Source organism: Vidua macroura, chromosome 1, assembly GCF_024509145.1.
Source record: "Vidua macroura isolate BioBank_ID:100142 chromosome 1, ASM2450914v1, whole genome shotgun sequence".
NCBI classification, from domain to species: domain Eukaryota; kingdom Metazoa; phylum Chordata; class Aves; order Passeriformes; family Viduidae; genus Vidua; species Vidua macroura.
The window spans coordinates 16,497,297-16,524,232 of NC_071571.1; the positions used below are offsets into that span (position 1 = coordinate 16,497,297).

A 26,936-nucleotide genomic window follows, 5' to 3' on the forward strand; every position below is an offset into this window, starting at 1 on the left:
TGAATATTTTCATGTTACTAAAGCATGAGGATGAGCAAATTCTCAAAATGGCATTCTTTTTCATGAAAGAAATATTGTCTAGAAACACAGAACTGAGGCATTGCCAGGTCAATTACTTGATTATGGGGTTTACAAAAAAGAGCAGCTATCTGTGAAATAAGGTACAATTTGATAGTTCTTCTAAGGAAGGAAGTCCTGTAGCTCTTCTGAGCCCAGACAGTTTCTGTTTCCATACTGTTTTTCAGTTCACTATGCATGTTTTCCAGAATGACTCTAAGCTAAATCCCTGGATAGCTAAGCCTGATTAGTAGCCATTCTGTATTTTTCCTAGCTTTGTATCCTCTTCACTGGAAAAAGCACTCATGAAAAGTTAGGTGATGGACTAGTGTACTATTTTGTTACTGGAGCCAAATTTTACAAATGGAAATTGTGCTTGGTCTTATAGGAAAAAAATTATTTGGCTTTGGTTTCTGGTTGAGCACAAACACAGAGGCTTCACATGAGTAATGGCAGTGTGGTGAGAGAGCACTTTTCTGAGGTGGAGGCAGTGAACAGCTCCAGGATGGCTTTCTCATACCAGCCAGAGCAAAAACCTGCCCAGCTGCATCTGTATTTTCTGTAGTTAGAATTGTCTTTCAAGCTGTAATGCCTGGGTCTGGAGTGACCTGCCATGTGATTGTTTACTATATCCAGTACAGGGAGCTGTACACATAGAGCTCAGCTCTTTGGTTTAAATCCTTCATATTGACCTGGAGAGTTGCCAAGCTGACTTGACCTTTCCAAGCTGTGCTAATATGGCAGAGCAGAGACTTGGTCACTCCTCTGGAGAAGTTTGAAAACCCTTCTGGTACAAGGGATCCTACTTAGCCCGTTAGGCAGGATTTGCAGGGGAAAAAGATAGTTAAGTGTATACTTTGCACCAACACGAGCATCAAGACTTCACTGATGACATTAACTTAGCAAATGTGCTAGACACCATTCTACAAGAAGGGCCCAATACAGGATCCAGGGATCTACAAGCCTGTCAGCCTGACTTCGGTGCCAGGGAAGGTCATGGAACACATCATCTTGTGTGCTAGCGTGCGACACATGAAACCAGGGAATCAGGCCCAGCCAGGATGTGTTTGTGAAGGCAAGTCCTGCTTGACCAACCTGATGCCCTTCCATGACAAAGGAGACCCACTTAGTGGATGAGTGAGATGCTGTGGATATGTCGATCTGGACATTGGTAAAGCCTTTGACACTGTTTCCCACAGCATCTCCCAGAGAAACTGGCTGCTTGTGGCTTGGATGGGTGGGCTCTTTGCTGGGTAGAAAACTCTAGAGATGGCCAAGCCCGGGAGTGTTGGTGAATGGAGCTACATCCAGCTGGTCAGTGGTCACCAGTGGTGTTCCCCAGGGCTTGGTATTGGGGCTGGTCCTGTTTAGTCAGTGATCTGGATGAGGGGATTGAGAGTACCTTCAGTCAGTTTGCAGACACAGCAAGAGGGATGGAAGTGTTGATCTGCTGGAGGGCAGGAAGGCTCTGAACAGGGATCTGGACAGGCTGGATGGAACGGAAGAGGCCAATGGTCTGAGGTTCAACAAGACAAAGTGCCCGGCACTGCAGTCGGACTACAACAGCTCCATGCAGCATTCCAGACTTGGAGAAGAATCTGGGAAGCTGCCCAGCAGAAGATGACTGGTGGGTGTTGGTCAACAGAAGCTGAACCTGATGCAGCATGTTCCCAGGTGGCCAAGACCCCAGTGCCATCCTGGCCTGTGTCAGAAGTAATGCGGCCAGCAGGACTAGGGAAGTGATGGTCCCTCTGTACTCAGCACTGTTTCTTGGTTGTCTTGAGAGCTCTTCCTCTCCTCTTCTTGGAAATGAAAGTTGACTTAAAACATGTACTTTAAGATAATTTTTTTGCTGTTTAATTTCCATAAAGTTCAAGAGAAGGAAGATGGGACAGCGAGATTTCTCAGAGGAGAGAGGTTGACAGGGGCATCTTTGTTTACTGTGTCAAAACTGAAAAATTAGCAGATCAGCGCTCATGTTTATGTCAGAGCTGCAGCACTGTGTGTAGCAACTATTCCTTTTTTTTCCCCCTCTACATAAACAGTTTTTAAATAGCTCAGTATTTAAATCCAAGCACAAAGAAAGCAATGAAAGCATTTCTTTTAAAGAAATGATAATTTTCACCGGGAAACACTGCCCCCCTTAAACATTCAGTGTGAAGATTTTCTTTTGCATCTGAAGCTCTGCTGTAATGTGAAATAGGGACTATTACAAAAAAATGCACTCTGAAAACATCACTCTCATTAAAAAAAATACACACACACTCTTTTGTTACCATTTAAAGTTATAAGGTTTTAGAACTCAAAAATAATTTAAAAACTTCCCTGAATTAGTTCAGAGACTCTTGCCTGGTACCATCCATGTCTAATTATTTGCATGTCTAATTCAAGTGCTGTATGCAAGCAGAAAGCCAAATGCCTTATGTTGCTATGGCATGGTTGTGTAGGTAAAGTTGGGGCAACAGTGCAGATACGCAGATGTCTTCTTGTAGGCTTTCTGAATCCTACAGCTGCAGCCTGTGTTGAATCGCACATAGACAATCCCAAATATTAAGGCTTTTCCATTCTGTTAGCTACCAGTCAGGTCTGATGTGGATTAGGTTTCAGAGAAGTCCTGCTGAACATGTTCTGAGGCTGTCAGGGGTGAGCTCCAAAGTAGTAGCAAGCTGATGTTTGACAGGGAAGAGGAGCACAAGAGCTGTTACATGCTCAACCCATCTCTGGAGTTTGAAGAGGCAAAAGGCAGTGCAGGTACAGTGGTGACTGTTTATGATGGAGTCTTTGTGTGAAAGAGCTTTCAGAGTGTGTGTGTACTTCAGATTAATGTGATACTGCATTTAGGGATTGTGGTGTATGATCACAACACAGTTGAATTCATGTTTGAAAGCCAAGAAGTAGAAACAGGGTAGAAAATGTGACAAATCTGCTGATGAATGTGGATGGTCATGCCTAGAAACCAGCAATTACGTGAAGTACTTCAGTACACTTATGGATAGGAGCAAAAGACCTTTCCAAATTCTCTTAATGGTGACTGTGCTTCCAAAGGACAGCTGTCCAGGTACTTCTGCACTGAAGTTGCCTCATTAAAAAGAAGTAAGTGCTTAGACCCCTGACCTTTTGTCTCTGACCTGAAGAACATGTGGGCTAGAGGGAAGGACTGTTAATTGGAGAGAAGATGAGCCAGAACTAGCAAATGGTTAACTGCTACTCACAAGCAGGGTCAGTACTGAAGCCCACAGTGTTCAGAACATTCTTTGGAGACCATTCAGAACATAAAGCATATCCTCAACAAATCTGGGACTAACTCTGATTTAGGAAGGGTGATTCATATGCTGAATGGCACAGCTTCAGTACACAGGACTCTTATTGAACAGGGCCCTACACCCTAGGGTAGGGCCAGACGTGCATTTGTATGCACTGGGAGGTGACTATGTGAGTAGTAATGGGTTGGAAAGGAGCTGGTGTGCTGATGGGTGCTGTGCTGGGCATGAGCCAACACCACAAGGCTATCTGAATAAGTGAAGCAGTGTGGTGGGGCTGCCTTGGGAAGATTGTGGCTGACAGATGAAAGGCAGTGATGTGATTTCATCTGGAGTGCTGGGTCTGGCTTGTTGGTTTTTCTTTTTTTTTTTTTTTTTGTCACCTCTGCATTGTTCAAGAATGATTTAGGGAAACCAGAGACAGTCCAGCAGACAGGGATGCAGAGATGGACATGGGCATGGAGCATGCAGCCTGCAGGGAGAGGTTGAAGGAGTTCTGTTAGTTTGGTCAAATAAAGAAAAAGCAAAGCAGTGATGTTCTGGTAGCCTAGTAGTACTTAAGTCTGTTTCTGTCTCTGCAGTTAGTCTTTTACCTGATAGTGACAGTGTAATGTTAAACAGCTAGCCATAAGCTGAAGCTTGGCAGATTAGTACATGGAGCTGCAAAAAGCCTTTTTATTTTGGCATGTGATGCAGCACTGGGTCTCTGCCATGACTCTTTTGGTATTACACTGCAGCAGCTGGATGTATCCTAAAAGCTGACTTTGTATCCTTTAAAGGCATATGATAAGTTATGGGACCTAATTGGTGATGGGGGGGAGCTAATGACAAAGTCAGGGAAGAAGCTGCTATCACATATGTAGAAAGACTGTAAGCTCCACTTCCATCCAAACTTTCCACACATCCAGAAGTGTGTGGAGAGACCAAAAGAATCGGCAGGAACTAGTGCAACATCTAATGTTGTATACATTAGAAAAATAATGTCTTCTGTCTGGTTCTCTTGGACTGCCTGTGCCTGTCAGCAGCCACAAGTACTCTAAATATGGCAAGAAACTTGCACCTTTTGTTTAGATGAAGCTTGCCGTGGGTGACGTTCTCTCTCCTAATAAAGTGCTGACAGTTATCTCTGGCCTTTGCCTCACATCCTGTTCTTCCTGTTCGCTCCCTGATGGAGGCCAAGGCTCTGAGTTGTGCTGTGCTTGCTCTGTTTATCTGTCTGCTTATGAAAATTGTTGTCAACTGTGTGCATATCAGCTTCTACATGGTATATATAAAAATTGCTCAGAAAATAGTATAATGTGTAAGAGTTGCCTTGTCAGCCATTCAGCTGAGAAATTCCTTTCGTGTCCACAAATGAATGCATATAGGATGTCTGTAATCCCTGTGCAGTTTAGCTGATGCAGTCAAAAAGAAAACTCCAGCACATTACCAACAAACAAATCAAAGCAGCCCTCCCATGATACTTAGTTATGAACACCTATGAGAGAGCAACCACAATGTCAGCCTTTCTGTGATGGGGAAGAGCAGTTGCTTTGATGAAGAAGAAACTGAACCAGAAACTTTTGTTGTACACTTTTTTTTTTTCCCCCCCCGTGGAATGCAGTTTTGAACATATTTTTGGGGAATGAGCAAAGTTACTTACTTTAATAGCCATTGACTGTCATGAATTCCTTCATATGCTTATTCCCATTCCACTGTCTGCTAGAAGGACAGTAGGAATGCATAGTTTTCAATGTGTTTTAGACCATTAAAACCTTCTTTCTGCTCAGTGGTTATTTTGCTGTAAGCTCTAGATACCTCATTAAATACTAAATTAAGAAGCCTGATGCAGCCTCTTGTTTTCTGAAATCAAAGCAAAAAATCCAGGACTGTGAGCATGACTCTGAAAGGCCTTTTTGACAATTTTGTGTTACAAAGGAGTCATCAGTGTTTGTGCAGTTTTTTTAATGAAAACCTCTCATATCTGGAAGATACACCACACAGATGAAATGCGTCACTAACCTGATATGAAGTCACATATTGGACTTTCCAAGAAGTCTTGTTGTTTTTTTTCTTCAGATGCATCTGATTAGCTTGCTACCTGAAATTGATTTTCCTTCTGTTTCAAGTCTTAGTAAACCACCAGTCTTCACATATGAATAGTTCCTGGTTTATATAAAATTAAAGTTTTATCTCTGTCAGTGTTTTAATTGCATAAATGCAGTGTATGAGATAAGAACATTGTGCCTAACAAAACAGCAGGTAGCCAGCTACCTGCATTTACTCAGTTGTTGTATCTGTGCCATTCAGTGCAGCTATTTGGAATGTTGGTTTTTGTGGTAGCTGGGTAGTGGTGTGCTTTACCTGACTCTTTTTGGGGAAATGGAGGGGAAAAACAAGTACAAGAAGCTTACTGTGAAGAAGATGAGCAACAGCATTCATTGTACAGCATCGCTGAAGCTGCCAGTCAAGCACAAGAAAAAATCTTGCTGGGTGCTTGTGGCTGGACTTCTTGTGCTGTTCAGATAGGAATTGCTTAGTGTTATCTGCTGGCTCATTGTAAGTGCTTAGTTAACTTGGATCTGCAGGTAGAAACCAAGTAATGATTCACATTAGTGTTTATCAGCCAGCAATAACACTGCCACTTTTTATGCTGCTGCTGGTTTGACTTTATTCTCTTTGTTAGTAGCCTTTTTGGACCCATTGATATATGTTATGCATGTCTTGTAAAAGCTCCCTTACAGGTCCTATATATATATACAGTGAACACTTTATTAGTTCGTGGGAAGTCTATGAACTTACTTGGTAGCTGCTCTTCTAGAGCTAGGACAATTTCTATTGGTTTTTTTTGTAACTTTGAAAAGTGTGTATGAAGTGTGAAAATCTGTCCAACTATGTTAATCTTACTAAATACATGTGTGTCTTTGGAGCCTCAGTGGGAATCCCTTCCCCAGCATCATCCCTGCATCTCTGGGGCAGTCACAGACCACAAAAGGAAGTTTCCCTTTACTGTACCACAAAAAAATGTGAAATGGTGTTGGATGATATAATTTATGGCTAAAGACCTAAATAGGTTACCCTGAACATTGTTTATTTGGGAGACTTATTTTTCTGGAGAATATTGTTAATTCTTCCCTGACCCTGCTGCAAGTGCCATCACAGAGAGGGCACTGTGGCCATAATGGAAATACAACTGTAAATTTGTTTATTTAAAAGCTGTACTCGATATAGGGCTTTTTTTTTTTTTTTTTTTTGACAAAGCACAGAATGTGTTTTGAATTGAGCACATTTGGAGTGACAATTAGCTAAGGCCATCATTTGTTATTTCAGTCATTCTCATTTGGAATATTTACTATGCATGTAGATGTAACCAGCATGAAAGTATGTGTGCCTCTTTCTCAATTCCAAAATGTAGATTACTAAAGCTGTCATTTTGCTCTCAATATTAAGTTCTGGCTCCAACCAATAGTTATATTATTTAATAATTTTGGCTAATATTGTACCTAATTCTATCTTATGGTCGTAAAAATGTGACGGCAGAATCACATATTGATTGTGATGGTTTTGTATATTGTTTGCTTCCTCTTTGAAAATCTGCTGAGTAGCTGTGACTTCTTAATGAATGTATCCTTGTATGAGTGCTAATGTTTAATATAACTTCACCTGTTCATGCCTAAAAGCATTTGCTTCTTCCCCTCACACTTTGTCCTAGGATGATTACTTACAATGGATCCAATGGTACAATTCATGCTTCAGGACTGAAGCATGGCTTGCTATTTCTTTACTGGCTTCTCTCTCCTTACTTGCAAGAGAAAAATAATAATCAACCTGATCTTGTCGTGCTATCTCAAATTCCTCTGTGTGGCAAGACCAGGAGCAGCAAGTGTATGATTAAAAGATATTAGGCTTCTAAATATAAAGTAAGAACGAGTAGGATGGGGACCATAGAGTTGAGAGGGGTCATGATGGAAATAATAAAGCATATAATTGCTTCAGGAAAAGTCAGTTGGGCCATCATTTGAAAATATAAAAACAAGGCAATTGAATAATGACTGAAATACTTGATGTGATTGTAGGAATTTCTGCTTGCAGTGTCTTACAGGATTATTTTTTCCATTTAAAGTTATTATTTTTGAACTGTGTTCAAAACTAGGTTCTATAAGGTTGCAAGATAAGTCTTCAAACCACAAATCAACCTTTATCAGACTGGAAAGAAGATAAACGTCATCTTTGGGAAGCTGATCCTTCTTTGCCCATTTATAGGATTTTCTTACGTGTGTTGTTAAGTCAAGTACTGAGCAAGATGTAATAATGGCCAGATGTAGTACAGGAGTAGAAAAGATGAATTCTACTGTGGAAAAGGCTTGTCACCTAAGCTAGGCTGAAAAAGGTGCTAACTGAAGTTTTTGAGCAGGGTACATATTTTTTGCTCTTTCATAGCTCAGAGGTAATAAGATGCTTGCTGTTGTGGATTAGCAATTTATGTATTCCTCTAAATAGTTCTTGAATTTCTTTTAGTTAAAACTTAGATTAAAAATAAGAAAGAAACTTATCTTGAAATTATGCAGTTGACCTGCAGATGTGTCTTGGCAGATTATGGCTTCTGACAGTGGAAGAATGGTAGAAATACTATGTTATTTCAGTACTCCATCTCATGGCACTTTGCTTGCTGTGGTGATGAGCGAGATGCTGAAGTAATTGAGGACAATCCCCATTTGTGAAATGGAAGAATCTCCAAATCATAACAGAAATGTTCTAAGCTCATGTAATTATGAGTCATTAAGGTCAAGACAGAAGTCCAGTCAAAAGACCTGATACAAATTAGCCTTTCTCAGCTATCTAATCTCTTACCTGTGTCACTGTATTTTGATTTAGTTTCCTCATGCATTCTAAGTCTAATGTTAAGAGCCAGCACTGATAGGGTTATATCACCTATAAGCTGATAGGAGCCAGATCATACTTTATTTTATTTGTTCCACTCTTCACACTGAAGATGGCCATCGCACCACTTCCATATCCCTGGTTTAGCCTCATCCTAAACTGATGTATAATTAAGCATGTCTGGTTTTGTGTTATGCATGGTATTCAGACATGTAGATATGTCTACTAGTGCCTTATTTTGATGGTAGCATGACAGCTGGCCTCAGATGTGCTGCATCTATTACAGTTTCAAAGCACTCATGATGTAGTGGTTGTGCTTGATGGTACTCTGGAATCTGAATGCTAAAACGGGAGGAGAGAATTTCTGGGGGTGTTCATGGTGCTTTGGTTAAAATAACGAGTTTTTCCCTTTTCTGAGCTCAGGCTGTGGCACATGAATAAATAACAAAAAGCTCAGGAAGCGGGTGGTGGTTTCCATAAGCCCTCACTGAGCAAAATTCAAGTTCAATCACTGGGGATTTTGCTGCTTTAAGCAGCAAACTCCTCCTGCAGTGCAGTGTGCCCCTGGGCTGGCAGCGAGAATATCAAGCTTCATTCCCAGTTAGCTTGTTTCATACTGCTAGACCTCCAGACATGGGAGCAAAAGGAGAGTGAGGGGACCACAACTCCAAGTTACAGGCATGTTGTTTTTCAGCTCAGTAACTTTAAGACTGTATTTCCTCAAGCTGCTTTAATGTGTAGTCCTTCAGTCAATGCAAAACTTTCTTCAGAGGTGCTCTCTACTGGAGGTGGCTTAAATACTTGGACTAAATATATCTGACATTAAAAAAATATATTTGGAAAACTTCTAAACTACTGATTTTCATGTGAAGCATTTGCCTAGAATATGTTTAAGAGAACACTGCTGACTGGTCATTATTGGATAATGACTTTGAGAATATTGAAAAGCATAATCTAATCAGTAGAAACTGATTTAAGAAAATGTGGAATGAATTTTTCCAAATGCATTTTTAGAAAGCAAAGGTTCTGCAAACAATTATGTGACTTAAGCAAACATCCTGGGAAAACAGATTGTGAGCAGTCTGCAGATCTTACTTGGATAATTTTCCTGTGTACTCTTCCCCTCCTTCCCATTTGCCGAGATTCCTTTAGTCGTGGTAGCTCTCAAAACAAATGTGTAGTTGTTGTTTATATTAGCTGTATACTTCTGGGATTAAACACACTCTGCATTCCTGAATGGATATACACAGTTTAAATCCAAAAAGTACATTGACCTCCCCAGATTCTACCAAAGCAGTGGGGGGAGGTAGGCCACAGAAGTTTGCACAGCTGTCTTTTTTGTAGCCCATTAAAAAGTGTTGTGATGTACCCCTTCGTCTCTTGGGGAACTCCCTCCCTGATTGAGGTAGTGGTCTATTGATCCCCACCACTCTTCTGTGCACTCAGGTTTCTTGCAGGCTTTCAGTGACTCTTCAGTGTGTGTTTAGCTGTCCAGCACTGCCCAGCTCAGTGTCCAGTCGTGCACATGTCTGTGTTGTGTGTTACTGTGGTGTGGAAGAGCTGCCTCTTGAAACTCTGTGATGCCTTTCAGAGGCTTTTAACTCACCGTGGTGTTTGGAGCATCCTCACCAGGGCACTCCTCTGTAAACATTTCAATGGTCAATATTTATATAGCTTATGTATAACTTCTGCCTAAAGTGACAGTAGGAGATGGCCAGTCTTCTTTTTCCTGCCATTCTCTTGTGACAAAACAGTATTTTGTTCCCTGCCCCCTATTCCCTGAACTGTGGGCTCAATTATCCCAGAGACAAGGTCTTAAAAACTGCAGACTTCCAGCTGCTTCTTTGACTGGCTTCAGTCTCTATGTTTTCTCCAGTGGCTAATGCTCTGCTTCTCCCCAAGTGTTTGCAATCATATTTAATCAATATGCTAATAACTGCACAGTGGAAATTGCTGATTTCTGAGCACATTATCAGTCTAATGAATTGACTGTAGCAGTAGTAGGATGATACATTCAGCAGCAGGGACACAGTGGTGTGCCTGTGTCTGAGCCTACACACAAGACTTCTCTTCAAGACTTCTACTGTCTCTTAACCTGCCATCAGGCTGCAATGTTTGTGTTCAGATGCTCTAGCACAGGATGAAGTCAAGAACTCAGTTTTGGGTGTGTGCATGTACAAGCCTGAGATGTGATCCTGGTGGAGGGGCTGAATTATGGCACAGCTTCTTTGTAGGCCAGGCTCCCTCTGCCAGTAGGCCCTGCCTTAGTTAGGAAAAGTTTAAGGTGGATAAGGTTGTGGCTCAGTATGGGGTAAGGGCTGCTGGGACTTCTGAGGCCATCTGGATGTTACCAGAGGTGGAACTGCAGTATTTCATATCAGTCATGGCCAAGAGTTGGGACGCTAAGGGAAATCCATTTACAGAAACAATGTGCAACTTCCTGTTTGAGTTGTGTGTGGAAATAAAAATGGCAATGGAGAATTAGAGCAGCTTTAGCAATTCCATCTCTGCCTTGGCTCTTCCTTCCCACCCTGTTAGACTGGTAAACGTCATACATGCCTGTGATCTGCTTGTCTGTCTTCTGCTTTTACTTAATATATCCCAAATTGCAAGAAGTCTGTATGACTCAGTCCAAAATAGTGCAGTCCTAGGAAACATGTGAGGGGATTTTTGTCAACTCTCCTTTTTTGCTTGAGTGTCTTAAGTTTGAGCTGATGGAAGTTCATGATGCTTCTAATCTTGTCCTGTGTTGATGTACCTTCTTGCTGAAGGGGGTTTGAGAAAGGAGAGGCAGCGTAAGGAAGTTGATCTGTTTTGTGCTGTTTGTCTTTGAAAACGAAAGCAAGAAACTTGCCAGATCCAGATTGTTTTGGTATTCAAGGGACATGGAAGAGCTCTTTGCTACAATAATATGCAGAAGATAGTAGTATGAGTAGTAAGTGAAGTGTAAAGTAAAATATGTGTACTGAAAACTTTTAGATGGGAATCTCTAGTGGCTGAGGATTATTCCTGCCCCCCTATTTTACTGATGGGCAGGGGGACAAGAGGAAACAAATCCTTGTTGTTGGTTATCACTCCATTGGAGTAGCACCTCGTAGTGCTACAACAAAGTTGTTTGCTGGAGCATCTTGCCTACTTTTTATTAAAAATATATTTTAAAAGTGCAGAACTTCGGTAGTTCTCTTCTGGACAAAGTGGGATATTCAACCCTTGAACATTTAGGAAATGAGAAACAGACATTTCATGTAGGGTAAGATGTGTTTGTGACACTAATCCAAGAGGATTTGTGCTGTAGATAGTGTGGCCTTTAGCCATGTGCTGGCTGTTGAATTAATACTCTTTGAGTTACTCCTGGTGCAGTGTTGACGCAGCTGAAAACCAGCACATGTTCCACTAGCTTGTATCACTGCCATCAGATGACATATGATCAAAAAGGGATAGCAGGAACATTGTGCCTTGGGTGATTTGTAATCAAACTATGTCTGCAGGTAGCTAAAGGATACCCACTGTCATTCCAACATGTATTGTCCTTTTTTATGTGTGGGGGAAACAGTCTCTCTTAGAACTGTCAGCCTTAGATATTTCATAGGCCCTGAATTCATGTAGAGAAGGGAGGTGCTTGGAAGAGGTGTTTTTGTGTGTGTATTTGTGTAGGTATGTGTATTTTTTTGTTGGTTTTAGGTAATTTGTTGGTTGGGATTTTCTTGTTTCAAGAAAAGTATGTGTTTGAAAATTAATCCAGACCACTTTCAAGTAATACATGTGATAAATGAGAATAGCTTTTATGTGTGAGTTTTGTTATTCTTTAGCATAATAATTATTTTGAAATATACAATAAATCCACTATCCCATCCACGTAACATAACCTTTATTATTGGAAAATATTTTATTTTTGCTTTTAGAGCTGATTAAGTAAAGCACTGAAGAGGTGATACATTAAGGCTAAGGCCATATGAGCTCACTTTCTTTTGGCGTGTGTTCTGTTTCATGCTCTTCACAATTTGACTTGCCAACTTAAAACTAAATGTGAAGTATTGGGCTTTGGGTTTTTTTTTATTTGTTGTTCAGGCATGAGCATTCTGACTCATCATTGTTGCAGCTTTATCAGCCTCTTACCTCAGACAAACTTTCAGAAAATTCAGACTTGTTCTGTTGAGTTTATTTTTCATAGGCTTTTTTTAGATGGTTTCCTTTTCAGCCACCTGCAGTGCTCTTTGCAATTGCACATGTTCATCTCCTATGAAGTTGCTTGTTTTGGCACACAAAATGCTTTTCGTTTGACATACAGTTTTGTTCTACTCCCATGGTGGTTCTTTAGTGAGTCCAAACTACTGAAGAAGCTGTTTAATTTTTCCTTTCTGTTGTGCTTTCCTACAGTCAAAAATATATTTAGGTTTGTATGTTTTGTTTAATTCTAGACAAGTGCATTGCTTCCAGTAAGGAAAAGAGGGACTTAATCAGCTACTTTAAAATGCTGGAACTCTTACGTGGAAACTTGCATGAGCATATTTATTTTTCTTCTTGTTTTCTTTTGAATTGACTTAGTCATGCATATCTTCAGGGATACCCAGAAAAAAAATAATTTGAAGTTACTGATATCTAATTTCACAGACTGAAATACACTTACACATACAGCTGGAAATTTGACTTTGCATAATCAAAAGCATTTATCTGCTTTTTGTGCTTTTTAGGGCTGAATACAAATGTAACATGACTACACATCCCAAATGTTGTTCTGTCAAAAATCCACCAGATAGTACTGTTGAAACACTTCTCTTTTGAAGTGTCTTCCAATTTAAATGATTTTAATCAGCAACTGGTGTTACTTAAGCATTGAAATGTCTGTTCAGTTCACTGTGTAGAACACTAGAGGAGAGGGGGTGTACCTTGAGAGTTCTCTTACTGTAATCCTGTCTTGGTGAAGGGGAAGTGGTGGGCCAGAGGAAGGGCTGAGTAAAAGAACTGACGTTCAGAAAGATGTTTGTGGCCGTGTGAAACTCAACTGAATGGCTACCAGTTAATTTGCCATGTGCTGTAGTTTTGATCTGATGCAGAGCTGGGTCTGTACTTCCTGTTGTGCAGTGCTTCTGAAGTGGTGGGGTGTGGGGTTCAGCCACAGCTGCATCTCCTGCAAATACTGGAAACCATATTCTAGAGGGATCAGGCATTTTGTGTCAGAACAGGGAATAACACCATGGAAGCTATTTCTTTCTCTTCCCCCACTCCTGAAATTGCTGAGAAGCCATAGACTTTAGGAGGCAAGTGGAGATAAATGCCTTGTCTCATCTTCTCTGTCTTCCCACAGAGATCTACGTTAGTGATGCATTTTTTTTCTATCTGTTTATTAAACTCTTGAAGAAGGTATTGAAATAGCAGTTGCATTTGAAAGAAAAGAAAGTTATCTAGAACACAAAAAAATTGTTGTACTCCATATAAACATGTGTCACAAGTCATTGGAGGGCTAGTGGTTTTTTTTTTTTAATGAACAATGTTCATAATGCACTTCTTACTGCAGTGTATGTACATTTAGTTTGCTCAAATGGTTAAAATTGACAGTAGGTTTTGCCAAAGCACCAGAAGTGTTATCTGTAACTCACTTGTGGGTTTTCATTCCAATTAAAAACATCAGTGGAAAGTGTTTAGCAGAGAAATCTGGGCTGTCACTGTGTGTCACTGTGGCCAGAGCAGGCAGCTGTGACAGTGCTGCCTGTACTTGTGCCCACCTATACCCTGTCTATTCCTGGTGCAGGTGCACAGCTCCAAACCCAATCAGCAAAGCTCCTTGCTTGGCATAGCACAGGAAGTCTGGCAGAGCCAGGAATAGAACTTCAATCTGCTGTTTTCCAGGCTCTTGCTTTTAGCCACAGACCCATCCCACCTCTTCACTCGCTGAATCCTGGCAGACAGCCGCCTCCTGCGTGCGGGGCCAGCTGCTTCTGCAGCGCTGTCTGACCTCCATACTCCAGATGTTTGAAGTTCCATTTCCCCCATGCTTATGTGAACTTTAGCAAAGTGCTTCTGGCATTTCACCAATGCAGCCAAGAGGAGGGAGGGCTGTTGTCTTAACTGTTTTCTTTCCATAATAAGGGCCTCTCTAGAGCTGCTAAAAATCTCTTCCTCTGTAGGACTTAAACTCCATTTGCCTTCAGTTGCCATCTGCCAGTCTTACTTCCCACATCCCTCTCCCTGTTCCCAGAGATACTCTGTGGACCTCCCCTCCTTATGCTCTGTGTTGACATCATCTTCCTTTCAGCTGGGGAAAGTGGGGAGCTGAGGGTGAGGGTGTGATGAGACTTCCTTGTGTCTCTCCAAAGATGTTTCTCATTCATAGACCCTAATTCTGTGAGGTGGCATTTCACAGGTGAGACCTACTGGCTTCCATCAGGTGCCTCATTTTATCTGATCAGCCTCTTGCATGAACATGCCTGAAATAACCATTATGAGAATAATGTGAGAAGCTTCTTTCCTTCAGTGCTGTCTGAGGGATTAGTATGTATCCTCCATAGCAGTCCTTCCATTTGCACTTGGCAACAGGAAAGAAAAACCAGGCATGAACTCAAGTCTGGCTCTTGGATGAGTGGGTTAGTTTCTTTGCTCTGATTCTTGTCCTAGAATGCTGTGTACCTGCTCCCAGCCCCTCTGGTCTGTCCTTGCCCCATGTCCCCTTTCTGGTCAGCTTCTCCAGCAGAATGCATGACTAGATTTGCCAGTAGGGTACTCTGAAAAGCATCTATAGAAACAATCCTTCAGCTGAACAGCCCTCTTTTTTTCCTTTTCTCTGCTGTTGTGTAGGTGTATGTGCCACTCCACGGGTTGTGTTGTGGAAATTGGGATCCAGTTGGGGTCCAATTCTTAGTGAATCCTAGTCTTCCTTTTGGAAGAAAGGCTAATGGTGAGGCTATCTGTCTGTGGCTAGTAATCTTTAGGCCTGTTTCTCTAGCTTCTGCTTTCAGTTTCTTGATTTTAATGGCATTTTTTCTTTAAACACTTGTAAGCACATGTTCTGTTAGTTAGGAATGAGGTTTTTGTTAAGTATGTCTTGAAATGAATACAGCTTAAGCTTGCTGTGAAACTGTGTACATTATTGTTTTACATTCTGTGCTTCTGGATTCTAAAAACATGCAGTCCTGAGGAAATGGGATGTCTGTGGTATACTTCACTACCTGACCACTCACCCCCTATAGCTGTCCTGATATCCCAGAAAAAATATCTATGTGAAGATATAAAATATCTTCAAGTGTTGCTGAAATCTCTTTGCTTTATGCCAGTGGCAATTGCTAGGAGAATCTGAGAAATAATTGCTAGTGTATATAAAAAAAAAATGTAAATTCTAAATCAGGGGCTGGCTCCATTGGATTAAACTGATACATAATCTGTGTTCAGACATAATTGAAAAAATTGTGATGGACAGTCAAAATAAGGCCCACAATCAGCACTTTTTGAGCCCTTCTCTCCATTGGATAATATTAGTAAAATGCATTGTTAGCATTGCGATAAAATTTTTCTATATATCTATTTGTATTTTATGTATAGAAATGTATTTTGAAAGTGTACCTTTTCATATGAGTTACTTCTGGAAATGGGCCTTTGTATTTCTCTCATTCGTTTTCCTTTGATCTCTCTAGTGCCTTTCCCCCTCTGCTGCCAACAAACATTTTATATGGACTGTGAAAGTTGCTGTATATATCTGTGTCAGTCAGTAAAAGCTCTTGAATGTGAGCCCTCTGTGCAGGAAAAGGAAGGTGACATATCGGATTACATGAGATGTGGCTTATCTGGCTCCTCTAGCCTTTTACCTTAAGAGGCCTGGATTTACCAAGACTTCAGGAGATGAAGCTTTCTGGAGATCCTGTCCTACTATTGTCGCTTGTCTGTTTGCTGAAGAGAATGTGTGAGAAACTTCTATCTAAACTTACCAAAAACATTGCTGGGTTTCCAGCTCTGGAAATACAGCTCTTAAATCTATTTCAGTTGTCTCCTACATTGCCAGCACCCCATACAAAGCAAAACACACAAGGTGAAAATCAGATGTCCAAATGCTTCAGAGTGATAGGAAACAGTAATTTCATGCTGCAGGTTCAAAAGGCATGGCAGGATATTCTGAGGATTCTCAAATGAATTTAGGTAGTGGTGTCAGGCAACTATTAGCCTTAGTGAAGAAAGTTGGATTGAAGGATTGTTTATGTGAAATAAAAAGGTCTTGAAACCCTTATATTCTTAATGGAATTTGGGGAACTGGAAAAAGCATCTCCCTTTTTATTTTCCTCTAGTAACTGTTGCTTGTTGCTAGCACTGTGTTTCTTCTGTGGATTGACTGATAAATTGATAAACAGTGCTTTAGCAGATTTCATTCTGGTTACTGTCCAAGAGGCTGTTAAAAATGTCTTGAAATTGTCTCTTGAAGAGGGAATGGTAAGAAAGGCCACTCTCCTTTTTATTATGAAAGTGAAAGATAACCAATATAAAGCTTTTAGTACAGTGCCTTCAAATGAAATATGTTCAAAGCTAACTAGGGACTTGAATTTCACACAATTGATAGCTAACTGGGCATGATAGAAGATTGCATCAGTCTTCTATCTTGAGAGACAGGATTGACTCCACCAGTCCCTGATAACAGCAGTACTTCAGTCCAAGTTTCTTTCAGTTTTTTTATATGCTTCTCAGTTGTTGGTTAACTTAACCAGGTGTCTATGCTGAAGAACTGGGACAAGGCAAATGCTCACCAAACGGACCAGTTTTGGTCTGTAACTGAGCTGGTATGGTCACAGCTGGGGTATTCAAGCAATTTCTAGTCAATGGAATTGAGGGTGACAGTTCCCAATGCAAGTACAGCCTCATACTTTGGGGGAGATGCCCATGGAATAAATGTGTGTGCACAGTGATGAACAAGGGTGACCGATGCAGTTGCGTCCACGCTCTGCTCTCTGTGTCTCCCGTGAGGCCAGGCCTGCTTAGTGCTTGGACTCTCCTGGACAAGAGAGGCAAGTAAACTGTTTTATTTCTGTAGGTAAATTTCTTGAGTTTCTTGAGCAGTATCTTGGTGGGAATCAGACAATATGTAAGCAATAGTTTCAAGTGAAATACTTGAGTTACTAGCACTTTCATCAAGAGTTAGTGAAATATGTAATTTGTAATATTGTTTAGATATCTGATTGTACATGATGTTATAAAACCCCAAACTACTCACTTGAGCTTTTTCATGTCTGATATACCTTGAGCCCATAATTCTTCTTTTCTGTAGAATATTTATTTGTAGTTTAAATATGTTCACATTTCCCTGTGTTGAATTTTCTTTACGAAATAATGGCATAAAATGGTGCTCTCACTAAAGAAGTCAGCTGTCTGACTGAGCCCATTAAAGCTGGGGATTTCATTGTTCTTTTTGTAGGTCAGACTGACTTTCTTGCAGGTGGCCTGTGCAACGTGCATTGTCCAGATCTCCTCAGCGCCTTTACTCAACCATAATTCATTTATTTAAAAGGTCTTACTAAATATGCTTTCTTTCTGGAAGCAGCAGTGCAATAAATTTGTATTTCTAAAACAGAGAAAGTTGGTGTTCTTATTCTCACTAGTTTATTTTCCTTTCAGGGAAGCTTACTGTATAAACTATATAGGAAGACAATGCAATCTGTGCTTCTGGAGAAGGACAGTAAGGGTTATATTAAAGCTGGGTTTAGGAACAGATTGCAAAGAGTGAGGGCTTGGGTGGTTTTATTTATTAAGGGATGCTGAAAGCACCTTAGTGTTTGTTTCTTAAGTTGTTTCCTTTGGTTAGTACACTGTATAGTCTGTGTGTGTGAATTTGTAGTAGAAAATATTTGTGTTAATAAAGTTTTTAACTTTGTGTATTTGACTGCTATGTCTGACCAATTAAATCTGAAGCTGTGACTGATTTTTTTGTGGGCAGTAGAATGAATGCTACCTTTCATATTGAAATGTAAAGAAGTAAGTTTGGAGTCCAGACCAGTTGTACCAGAGATCGAGGAAGGAAACAAAGCTTTCTCTGCACCACCCCCTGTCCCATGCATTGCATAGCTCTATTGACAAGCTTCAGTCTGAAACCTGTGCCTTTGCAGTATTTTGTGTCACATCAGGCACAGTTTCTGCTGAAAGAAGATACTGTATTTGATGGATTGCTGTGATGTGATATGTCAAATCTAGTGTTCCAGTTGGCTTGTCTTTGACTAGAGGTCTTTGAAGTTTTTTTTCTTACACAATTCTTTTCTCTTATACTCCCAGCAATGCCCTTTGGTTAAGAGAATCTCACTGTTCAGGTATAGAATGGATAAAACACTGTTCTCTCCATTAACTTGGGATTCAATGATGTAGCATTTAGCATACGATCATATAAAGTTAGAAGGGACCAATAAGGATCATTGAGTCCAAGTCCCTAAAGCTCAACCATATGACTTAGTGTCATCTAGGTGCTCCTTGAACTCTGACAGGCTTGAGACCCTGACCACTTCCTTGGGAAGCCTGTTCCAGTGACCAACCACCCTCTCAGTGAAGAATATTTTCCTAATGTCCAGTCTGAAATTCCCCTGACGTGGCTTCATTCCATTTCCTTATATCCTGTTGCTGCTCACCAGAGCAGATGAGCACCTTCCCTTGAGGTGCTGCCCCCCTTGAAGGAGTTGTCAGCTGTGATGAGGGTACCCCTCAGCCTTCACTTCTCAAGGCTGAAGAAACAAAGTGACCTCAGCCACTTGTATGGCTTTCCCTTGAGACCTTTCACCATCTTGGTCACCCTCCTCTGGACACACTCTGATAGTTTGTCCTTCCTGCATTGAGCTGCCCCAGAGTGCACACAGGACTTCAGGTATGGAGCAGATTGATTTAGGGAAGTACAGCTCCAAGTCTGTGCAGAACAGTTTGCTGAGCCTCAGGATGTGTAACTACAGTGAGTGCAGTACGAAGATGGGGGTGCCAAGTGGTAGCAGGTCATGCTGCTTGCATGGCTGATATGGCTGGGTTTTGTTTGTATATAGTAATTGTAATCTATTCTGCTGACATTTAGGTATATATAGCACTGAGGCCCTGTAATCAGGGCTCTACTTGCCTGAAATAAAGTGTTAGTAGGAGACCCAACCCTATAACCACAAACTGAAAAAGCAAAAAAGAGAAACAATGTCAGAATTACAGAAAACTGCTGCCAATAATGAGCCGCTTAGTCTTCCTTGTCTCCTTGCTTTAGAAAAATAGGCATCTTAAGGAAGTCTGTGGGTTGTGATCCTACATTCCTTCTTCTCTGAGTGAGTTTAGGCAGAAATTGTAAAGTTCCTGACTTGCAGCTCTCTGTGGCACAGGGCATTTGTTTGTATGATGTGAAAGTTCTTAAAAGCATTGCATGGAATGGCCTGAAAAGCTGTCATTAAAAGTGGTGGTGTAATCTTAGAAATTTTTTTTGGTCTTATGTGTTTGTTAGATTTTTTTAAGACCAAGGAAGAGTCCTTGAAGTGACTTTTTGCTCTTCCTTAAACTCATAAATTTGAGTTGCAGTGTTTCAGGAGTAAGAGGATTGTCAAAATTTTAATTGTTTTTCTTCTTCCTTTTTTATTTTAATAACCCCATATGTGTGAGCTTTATTAAAATGTTTAGATACGCTTATATTAGCTTGGCCAGAGACACTTCAGTCTCTATTTATTGTAAATTGTTTGTTCTGGGCTACCATGCTGTAGCACATGGGTACAGTGGTATGTGCAGCACAGGATAATAAAAGAACAACTATTTGCTGTATCATTGCTGTGCTTCACTTGGTCTTGAGGCTACTTTTAAGGAAGCAAACAGTTAAATTTTAACTCTACATCCTGCTGTTCAACTGTTTGTTGGTTTTTAAATTTTTATATGATTTAAAGAAGAGAAATAGTGGAGGCAGCTAATAATTAACAGTTCATTCAACCTCCAAGCTTCTGGATTAGCTGGCCTAGTCCCTGGCACTCAGTTGTAATGGCAATGGGGTTTGTTTGATGAGTTCATTTAACTTTGCTTCCCAAAGGAAATCCATTGTGCTTCTGGAACCACTGTCTTTTCCCTCTTCTCCAAATCAGTATAAAGCTGGCCTCTGTCTCACCGGATTATGTTGTCTAGGAGTGAAATTCTCTGCCCTTTTCCCCAAATTTTAAATTGTGCTATGTATTTGTTTCAGCATAGGACACCTGAAGCTGGTCTGACTGCTTGCAGGTGCTTGTTAGCCTGTGCTAACCCATGCCACTTAGCCATACTTTGCTCCTCTCCATCTTTGATATCTGAAACTAGGTTTTGTGCATGAAATCACAAACCAACTACTGTTTAGCTGTCTTGTTACCATGTCAGAACACTCATAGCTGCAGATGTCAAGTGTGACCAGAGCTTTGAGAATGGTCTGTTTTAGCTATTACCTGGTATATGTGGCTTGTTTTTCTTAGAAATTTACTGTTGACTGGCTGGAAAGCTTTGCTGTCCTACTAAAAATTGCTTGTGTATTGAGTTTTTCCTCTTTTGAAAGTGAAAAATATAGCCTATGACTAAACAATAAACCTCCACATGAACATCAAGCAGATATAAATTAAAATATAAGAATGACCAATTGTTGTGTGGTTTGTTTTGCATAATGTTCACATAAGACTTAATAATATGCAGATCAAAAAAGGCCAATAGTTTCTTGAAGAAGTAAGATCTGATGGGCAGCCTATTGCTGTGGGCAAAGCATATGCTGTGAGCCTTTGCTTTGCATAGGGGTAAAATCCTGCCTTGCTTTTCCAGTGCACCAGATGTGGTAGGAGTTGAAGTCTCATTTGCTTTGAACAGCAAATTAGTCCCTTGCACAGGCATATCTGAATGCCTTTCAGGATTTACATATGTGCCCTGTTGCTGGCCCTGCACTGTGGTAGAGATACTCTTCTTTTCCTCACTGAAAATCATGCCAAGACTTTACAAATCACTGCTCTATACTTAATTTTGGATAAGCTGTCTGATAAAATTAATATATAGTATTTTCCTGTTCTATGAAGTATTTTCATTAACAGCAATTTATTACAATATTACTTAAGTCAATTTCCAAAGCATGTGTGGTACAGCATCTGTTCCTGGAATTTCTTATCCTCTGTTCCAGTAATTTATGGAATTTTCATTGTCCGTTGCAGGGAGAAAAAGTCAATTTCAAAGACTACCTGCTAGAAAAATATGCCTTTTTTTTTTTTTTTTTTTTTTTTTTTTGTACAGTGAAGGACTTTGTTTTGTTTTGTCTTTTTTCTTTTGCTGTCAGTGTTAAGAGAACTCCTAGTATAAAGATGCATCTTTGTCTATCCATTGAATAAAAAATGAGTTTCTTAGTAACAACAGATTTGGTTTGTGAAGATGAAGTAGAAGCATGGATTTATTTCTAGGGACCTAGCTGTATTTTAGAGAAGCCTATTTTGAAACATTTTTGTATGTTTTTTAAATTGATGTTCTCAGCCTCCTAAATTGCTATGTTATTTAGGGGACTTCAAAATTGGTTCTTTTTCTCTCCTATGCAGTGCTCATGTATTAAAAAATATGGAGAGTTGCTTATTATTTAAGGGTTTTGTAAGATAGTTTGAGACCTGCTGTTATTAAACAGAAAGGTTCAGGTTGTGCAGAAAATTTGGAAGAGAGATGAACATGTAGCACAGTCCTCATAATTCTTTCAGCAAGATCAAGAAAACAGTGAAAAGGCAGAACTAATATGTATGTTTCAGTCTCTAAAAGGAAAAGAACAAATAATAGCTGCATTTGAAAAAAATAGACCAATCTCATTCTTTAGTCCTCGTTCTATCATCTGTAAAATCGGCTGCCAGAGAAAACATGGGTGCAGTGGGTGATACCTGATACTGATGTAGGTAAATACTTGATGTATAGGATTGTCTCATTTGGAAAGGCATTTTAAAAATTCCTGACTTAGGGATTTTTTTCAGAGCACGAGCATTTAGAACAATAAAGCTTGTTCCAAAGTTTTACTGGAATATTTAATTAATTTATTCCAAATAAGCTAATGCACACATGCACACTTAATGTCTTGCATTGCTCTGGGAAATCACAACTCTTATTTCTATTAAGATTCTGTGTGCTTTCAAAGTAAAAGAACCTTTTGCAGTGTTTCAAGTAGTCTGTTATTTAGCTTGAAGCTGTGAAAACAAGATTGCTTGGTATCACTGTTTTTAGGTGCTTCTCTACCTGTATTCCTGCTTGTAGTCTGTAATGCCACCTATCAGAACTGTTAAGGAAGGGTCTTACATGTTTATGTCTTTGTGTAGTCAGGAGAATTTAAGATTATTTGAGCATGGACACCAGTTAATGGAAACAGCAGTTCAGCTGAAGACATTTCACAGTGACCGCTGAATGCTGGCTTTCCTAGAAATGTTAATTTCCTGAATACTAATCTTGCTTTTTTTATCTTGCCTCATATAGGAGTAGAAATATCAGCTAATTTTGTGCTTCATCTTTGACTTTGCTTCACTAAACTAAACCTTGTGCTTCACAACAGTCATTTTAGATTAAACCATTTCTAGGTATGTACCTAAATGAGGTAGGATTTAGGATGACAAGGATTTTTCTTTCTTTCTAAACCTTTACTATTTTTTTTTCTGTGATAGCCTTTCTAGGAGGAATTGATGCTTATAGACTAAGATTTATTTTCCTCAGTGGATAAAGTGGTGGCTTGAGAGGTTTTGCTCAAAGGGGCATTTTTTTGTCAGATACCATCTCCTTCAATGTCATCCTGAGGTTCTAGTAGGTACTTAAACCAGTACATTCAATCTCTGAATCTTGAAATAGGCTTCCTAGAAATGGGATTACTATGGCATCCAATGCTTGATTTGCATTTGTTCTTCATCTAGGGTTTAAGCTGTGATTATATTCCATGTAGAAGAATGTGCCTGTTATGTGAAGCTTAGTTTGTTTTTTCACAGACTGCTGGACTGATCTTTGTCTCCTTTTTTTTTTCTGAATAAAATGCAGCGTATTTTATATTCCTTTACTTGCAAAGCTTTGTTTTATTCTTTCAGTAAAACTGCTGTGAACAGTATGACTGAAACTAGCCCCAGTGCTGAAATTAGTCCCTACCTGTGCAGACTCTCGCTGTGATATGCTCTGATGGCTTTGCTGAAAGAAATTACCGCACAGACTTCCCAAGCTTAGTCCCTCTGGGGCTCTGAGCAAATTGCTTAGCTTGTCTGTCCTGGTTTCCCAGCTGTGGAGTTATTTATTACCACTGTCAGTCATAAGAACACTGAGGGTTAATCTGTGAGGACTGTATCTGCATAGCGTCTTTAGGGTGTCGAAGCAGTAACGTGTAATTGTAATTTTATTATTAATATTGGTTATTTCATTAAGGTGTAATTTTCTAACATTTGTGTAGATTAAACTCATTTCATCAATAAACTGGCATCCTTCCAGCAGCATTAACTTCATTCAGACTCTTTGTCTAACAGTGAAACCTAAACATGCAGCTAGCTCTGTAAAGAAAACAGCAAATGCCTAAAGAAACCCATACTTTCTTGTTTTTAATCTAGACTGTGGACATCCATAAAGAAAAGGTCGCTCGCAGAGAGATAGGCATTTTGACGACCAATAAGAACACATCAAGAACTCACAAAATTATAGCACCAGCGAACATGGAACGTCCTGTAAGGTATATTCGAAAACCTATAGACTACACGGTGCTGGATGATGTTGGCCATGGCGTGAAGGTAAGAACTCCTGGACACTTGAGGACTCCAAGTAACACAGACCAGGAGACAGGGTTGGGGCCGAATGTTACTGATACTCAAAGGTTTAGTTCCTTTATGATAGGAAGGATTAGCTCCCACATACAAACATTTCAATAACAAAATGGATTATTTTACAGTGAAGGATTTTGAGCAATGTTTTCCATAACCTTGTGACTGTCAGTGATAGTCACAGTATCAGGAAATAATGGCTCATGATCTTAGGCTAATGACTTGTCAAAAAAGCCATGGCTTTTAAAATTACCACTATTTCCTTCTCTGCATTAAGTTGTCACTGCCACTCAGTTTTTCTCAATAACTAAAGAAATAAAGGAAGTCATCTCTTATGGGGAAGTTGGCTGGTGGGGTTGGGTTTTTTTGGTGGGTGAACAGAAGAAAGGGGGAAAGCTAGTTTGCATTTAAATCTCAGTGGCATTTGATGTCTTACTTCCATTGGACAGCCTAACTTTCCTTTTCTCTAAATAAAAACCTTAATAAGATAATGTCTACCTGTCTTGAAATGGTTGTAGTTGGAATGAATTAATACAACACCATTTGCTCCCTGGTCATCTTTTTATAAAAAATAATTTTGTATCCCTCTAGACCAGGTGTTCAAGGTATATTCAGTTTGCAACAATCTTCTCTTGGAAGGTATTTATTCAAAACCTGTGTATCCCCTAAAGGACAGCACATCCTCGTGATGTGCTCTGGTCAGTGAGTTGTGCAGCTGTATCAGCCCATCACATGCCCTTTGAATAGCTGAGCTTGAGGAACAGATCTTTAGAATGACTTGGCACAACAGAGACCAGAGTACCTCCTGCTTTATAGTAGCCCTCCACATGTCCTCAGGAGTCTAATTCCAACACAAGTTAGAGAGCAGTTCTATACCATGACAGCTGTAGACTATTAATTAATGTAGTGACTTTAGACTACCTGACTTTTTTTTCGTTTATAGGTGAACCTGTATTAAACATGTAACTCAGGGTTGTTTCTCAGTAATAAATTAAGCCAGTCTTGATGAATAAGTGTTGTGTAGAAGCCTGACAGAGACAGATGTGTTCTGAATTGCTATAAAATAGAAACACTGGAGTCAGAGAAACTGATGGTTTTTCAGTATAGCCTGCATTTGAGGAGAATGTTCTACGAATAGAGAGTACAGAAATTCAATGTCAGATTATTGGTTTCTGCATTTAAGTGCTCCAGGGATCAAGTGCTGTAGAAGACTTCAAAAGTCAAATAATTACTGTTAGTCTCTGAAATTGATGTTTTGCTGAACTACTTGTGTTATGCAGACTCAAAACAGGTTGCTTGATTCATGAAGGCTGAGGTTATTAAGGGTTAGCTGTTGTATCTTCCAATATCAGTATTTGCTTTTGGGAGTAGTAGTGTCTTTATTCATGTGACCCTCTTTTTTAGTGGGTGCTGTTTACTCATTTCTAGGCAGTTCTTATGGAATGGTTTTGGTGAAGGGTGTTTTTGAATGTTAGTTGTTTATTCTATACTAAAAGCTTGGTCTTTTCAGACGTAAAAAAGCCTCTAGTAATAACCAAATTGCCAACTCAATTACAAGACAGCTGCAAATTGTATCTTGATATTGTTTCATTGAGTGACTTCCCTAAGTCTGTTTTACAGCTGTCAAAGGCATAGAACAGTTGGTATTTTCTATGTAGACTTGTTACACAAATGAAATAAACTGCCAGCCAGACCTCAGGTATGTAGTTCAAGGTGGCTGCCACGTGTTAGAGACACTGTTGAAGAGAGTGTGCTGAGTTAATGATACAATTAAATGTTTTAGCCATCTTATTACTTGGGTTCCAAGAGTGTGCCACAGATCAAGGCTCTGATGGAAGTCGCTTACTTAGTCACCTAGATATAGGCAGTGATGTTACAAGAAAATCAAACCAAAACAACTTAAGAAGCTGGATCAAGTCCTGTTGGAAGTCAGCACAAATGAAAGATGATGCTGAGAATCTGAGTTGCCTCTTGAATCTACAGTCTAGGGGAGAGCATACAGTAAACTGAATTACAAACTTGTCCAGAGTGGTCTTAAAAGATGCTTCAGTCTCTGTTGAGTCTTATTTTCTTGAGCAAAGTTTTTACCTCAACTGGACAGCAACATGTCCAATAAGGCCTTAGAAACCATGTTTTTCTAGAGAAAAAGAAGTTTGAAGTCTGGTTAGAACTGTTGTCAGTTTGACTAACTTACAGATCCCTGAATGTTTTCTGCCGTGGCAACTGTCAGTAAGATACAGCACAACACATATATTGGCATTTAAATATTAAATAAAAATTGTACAACACTTTGACATCTGTGGATGACAATTTATTGTTGTTAGTGGGACTCTGTTCTGGTGTAGGATTTGATAAAGGAAAAATACAAGGAGGAGAAGTCAAGGATACAAACTGGATTATACCCTGTTTCTGCTTTTATGCATTTAAATATTGATGCTAGGAAAAATAAATAAATAAATTTGCAGTATATTTTATGGGGTGACCCTCAATTGTTTCATATGGAAATTGTAGATAAAAAAAATCTCTCACAGAGTTAAAGAAATTAGGAAGGTGTGTAATCCTCGGGGTAAATGCTGTCTTCACCTTACATCTTGCATCTGAGCAAATGCAAAACCACCTCGTGTGTATACTCCCACATTTTCTTTGTTTGTCTCTGCTTGTCGTGGCTGTGTAGAAAGGATGCAAAAGCAGATGCATGTGCTTGGGGCATGGAGAAGGCTCTGCATGCCCCCCTCTGTCTCACACACAGGCAGCAATTTCTTTGGGGGCAGGTGAGGGCAGTGATGGGTAAGAAGCTGCTCTCCATTGCAGGTTTCCTCACTTATGGGACACACTTCCTTGGAAGGCAGTGCTGTTTCCTCCTCCAGCACGATCTTGGTTGAAAAGCTTTTGTAAAGCATCCTAGGATCATAGAGGTGCTTTCTCTCTCAGCCTGAAACCTTCATGGCAGCCCCAAAGTGCCCCAGCTGTTGCACTCCCTGCCCCTTCCCTTTGCAGGGACAGATACAGACAATGTCTCCAAAAGTTGCCTTTTTTTTTTTTT

At 40.0% G+C, this 26,936-nt stretch overlaps 1 protein-coding gene across 11 annotated transcripts in view; it reads left to right on the top strand.

The window, feature by feature from the left end:
* The window catches only part of ABI1 (abl interactor 1), a 77,321-nt gene that overhangs the window by 25,409 nt on the left and 24,976 nt on the right, over positions 1 to 26,936 (top strand). For all 11 annotated transcript variants that reach the window (XM_054000850.1, XM_054000860.1, XM_054000787.1 and 8 more), the window contains exon 3: positions 23,687 to 23,863. In XM_054000850.1, coding sequence (XP_053856825.1) covers positions 23,687 to 23,863 — 177 coding nt within the window. The remainder of the gene's footprint in view (positions 1 to 23,686; positions 23,864 to 26,936) is intronic.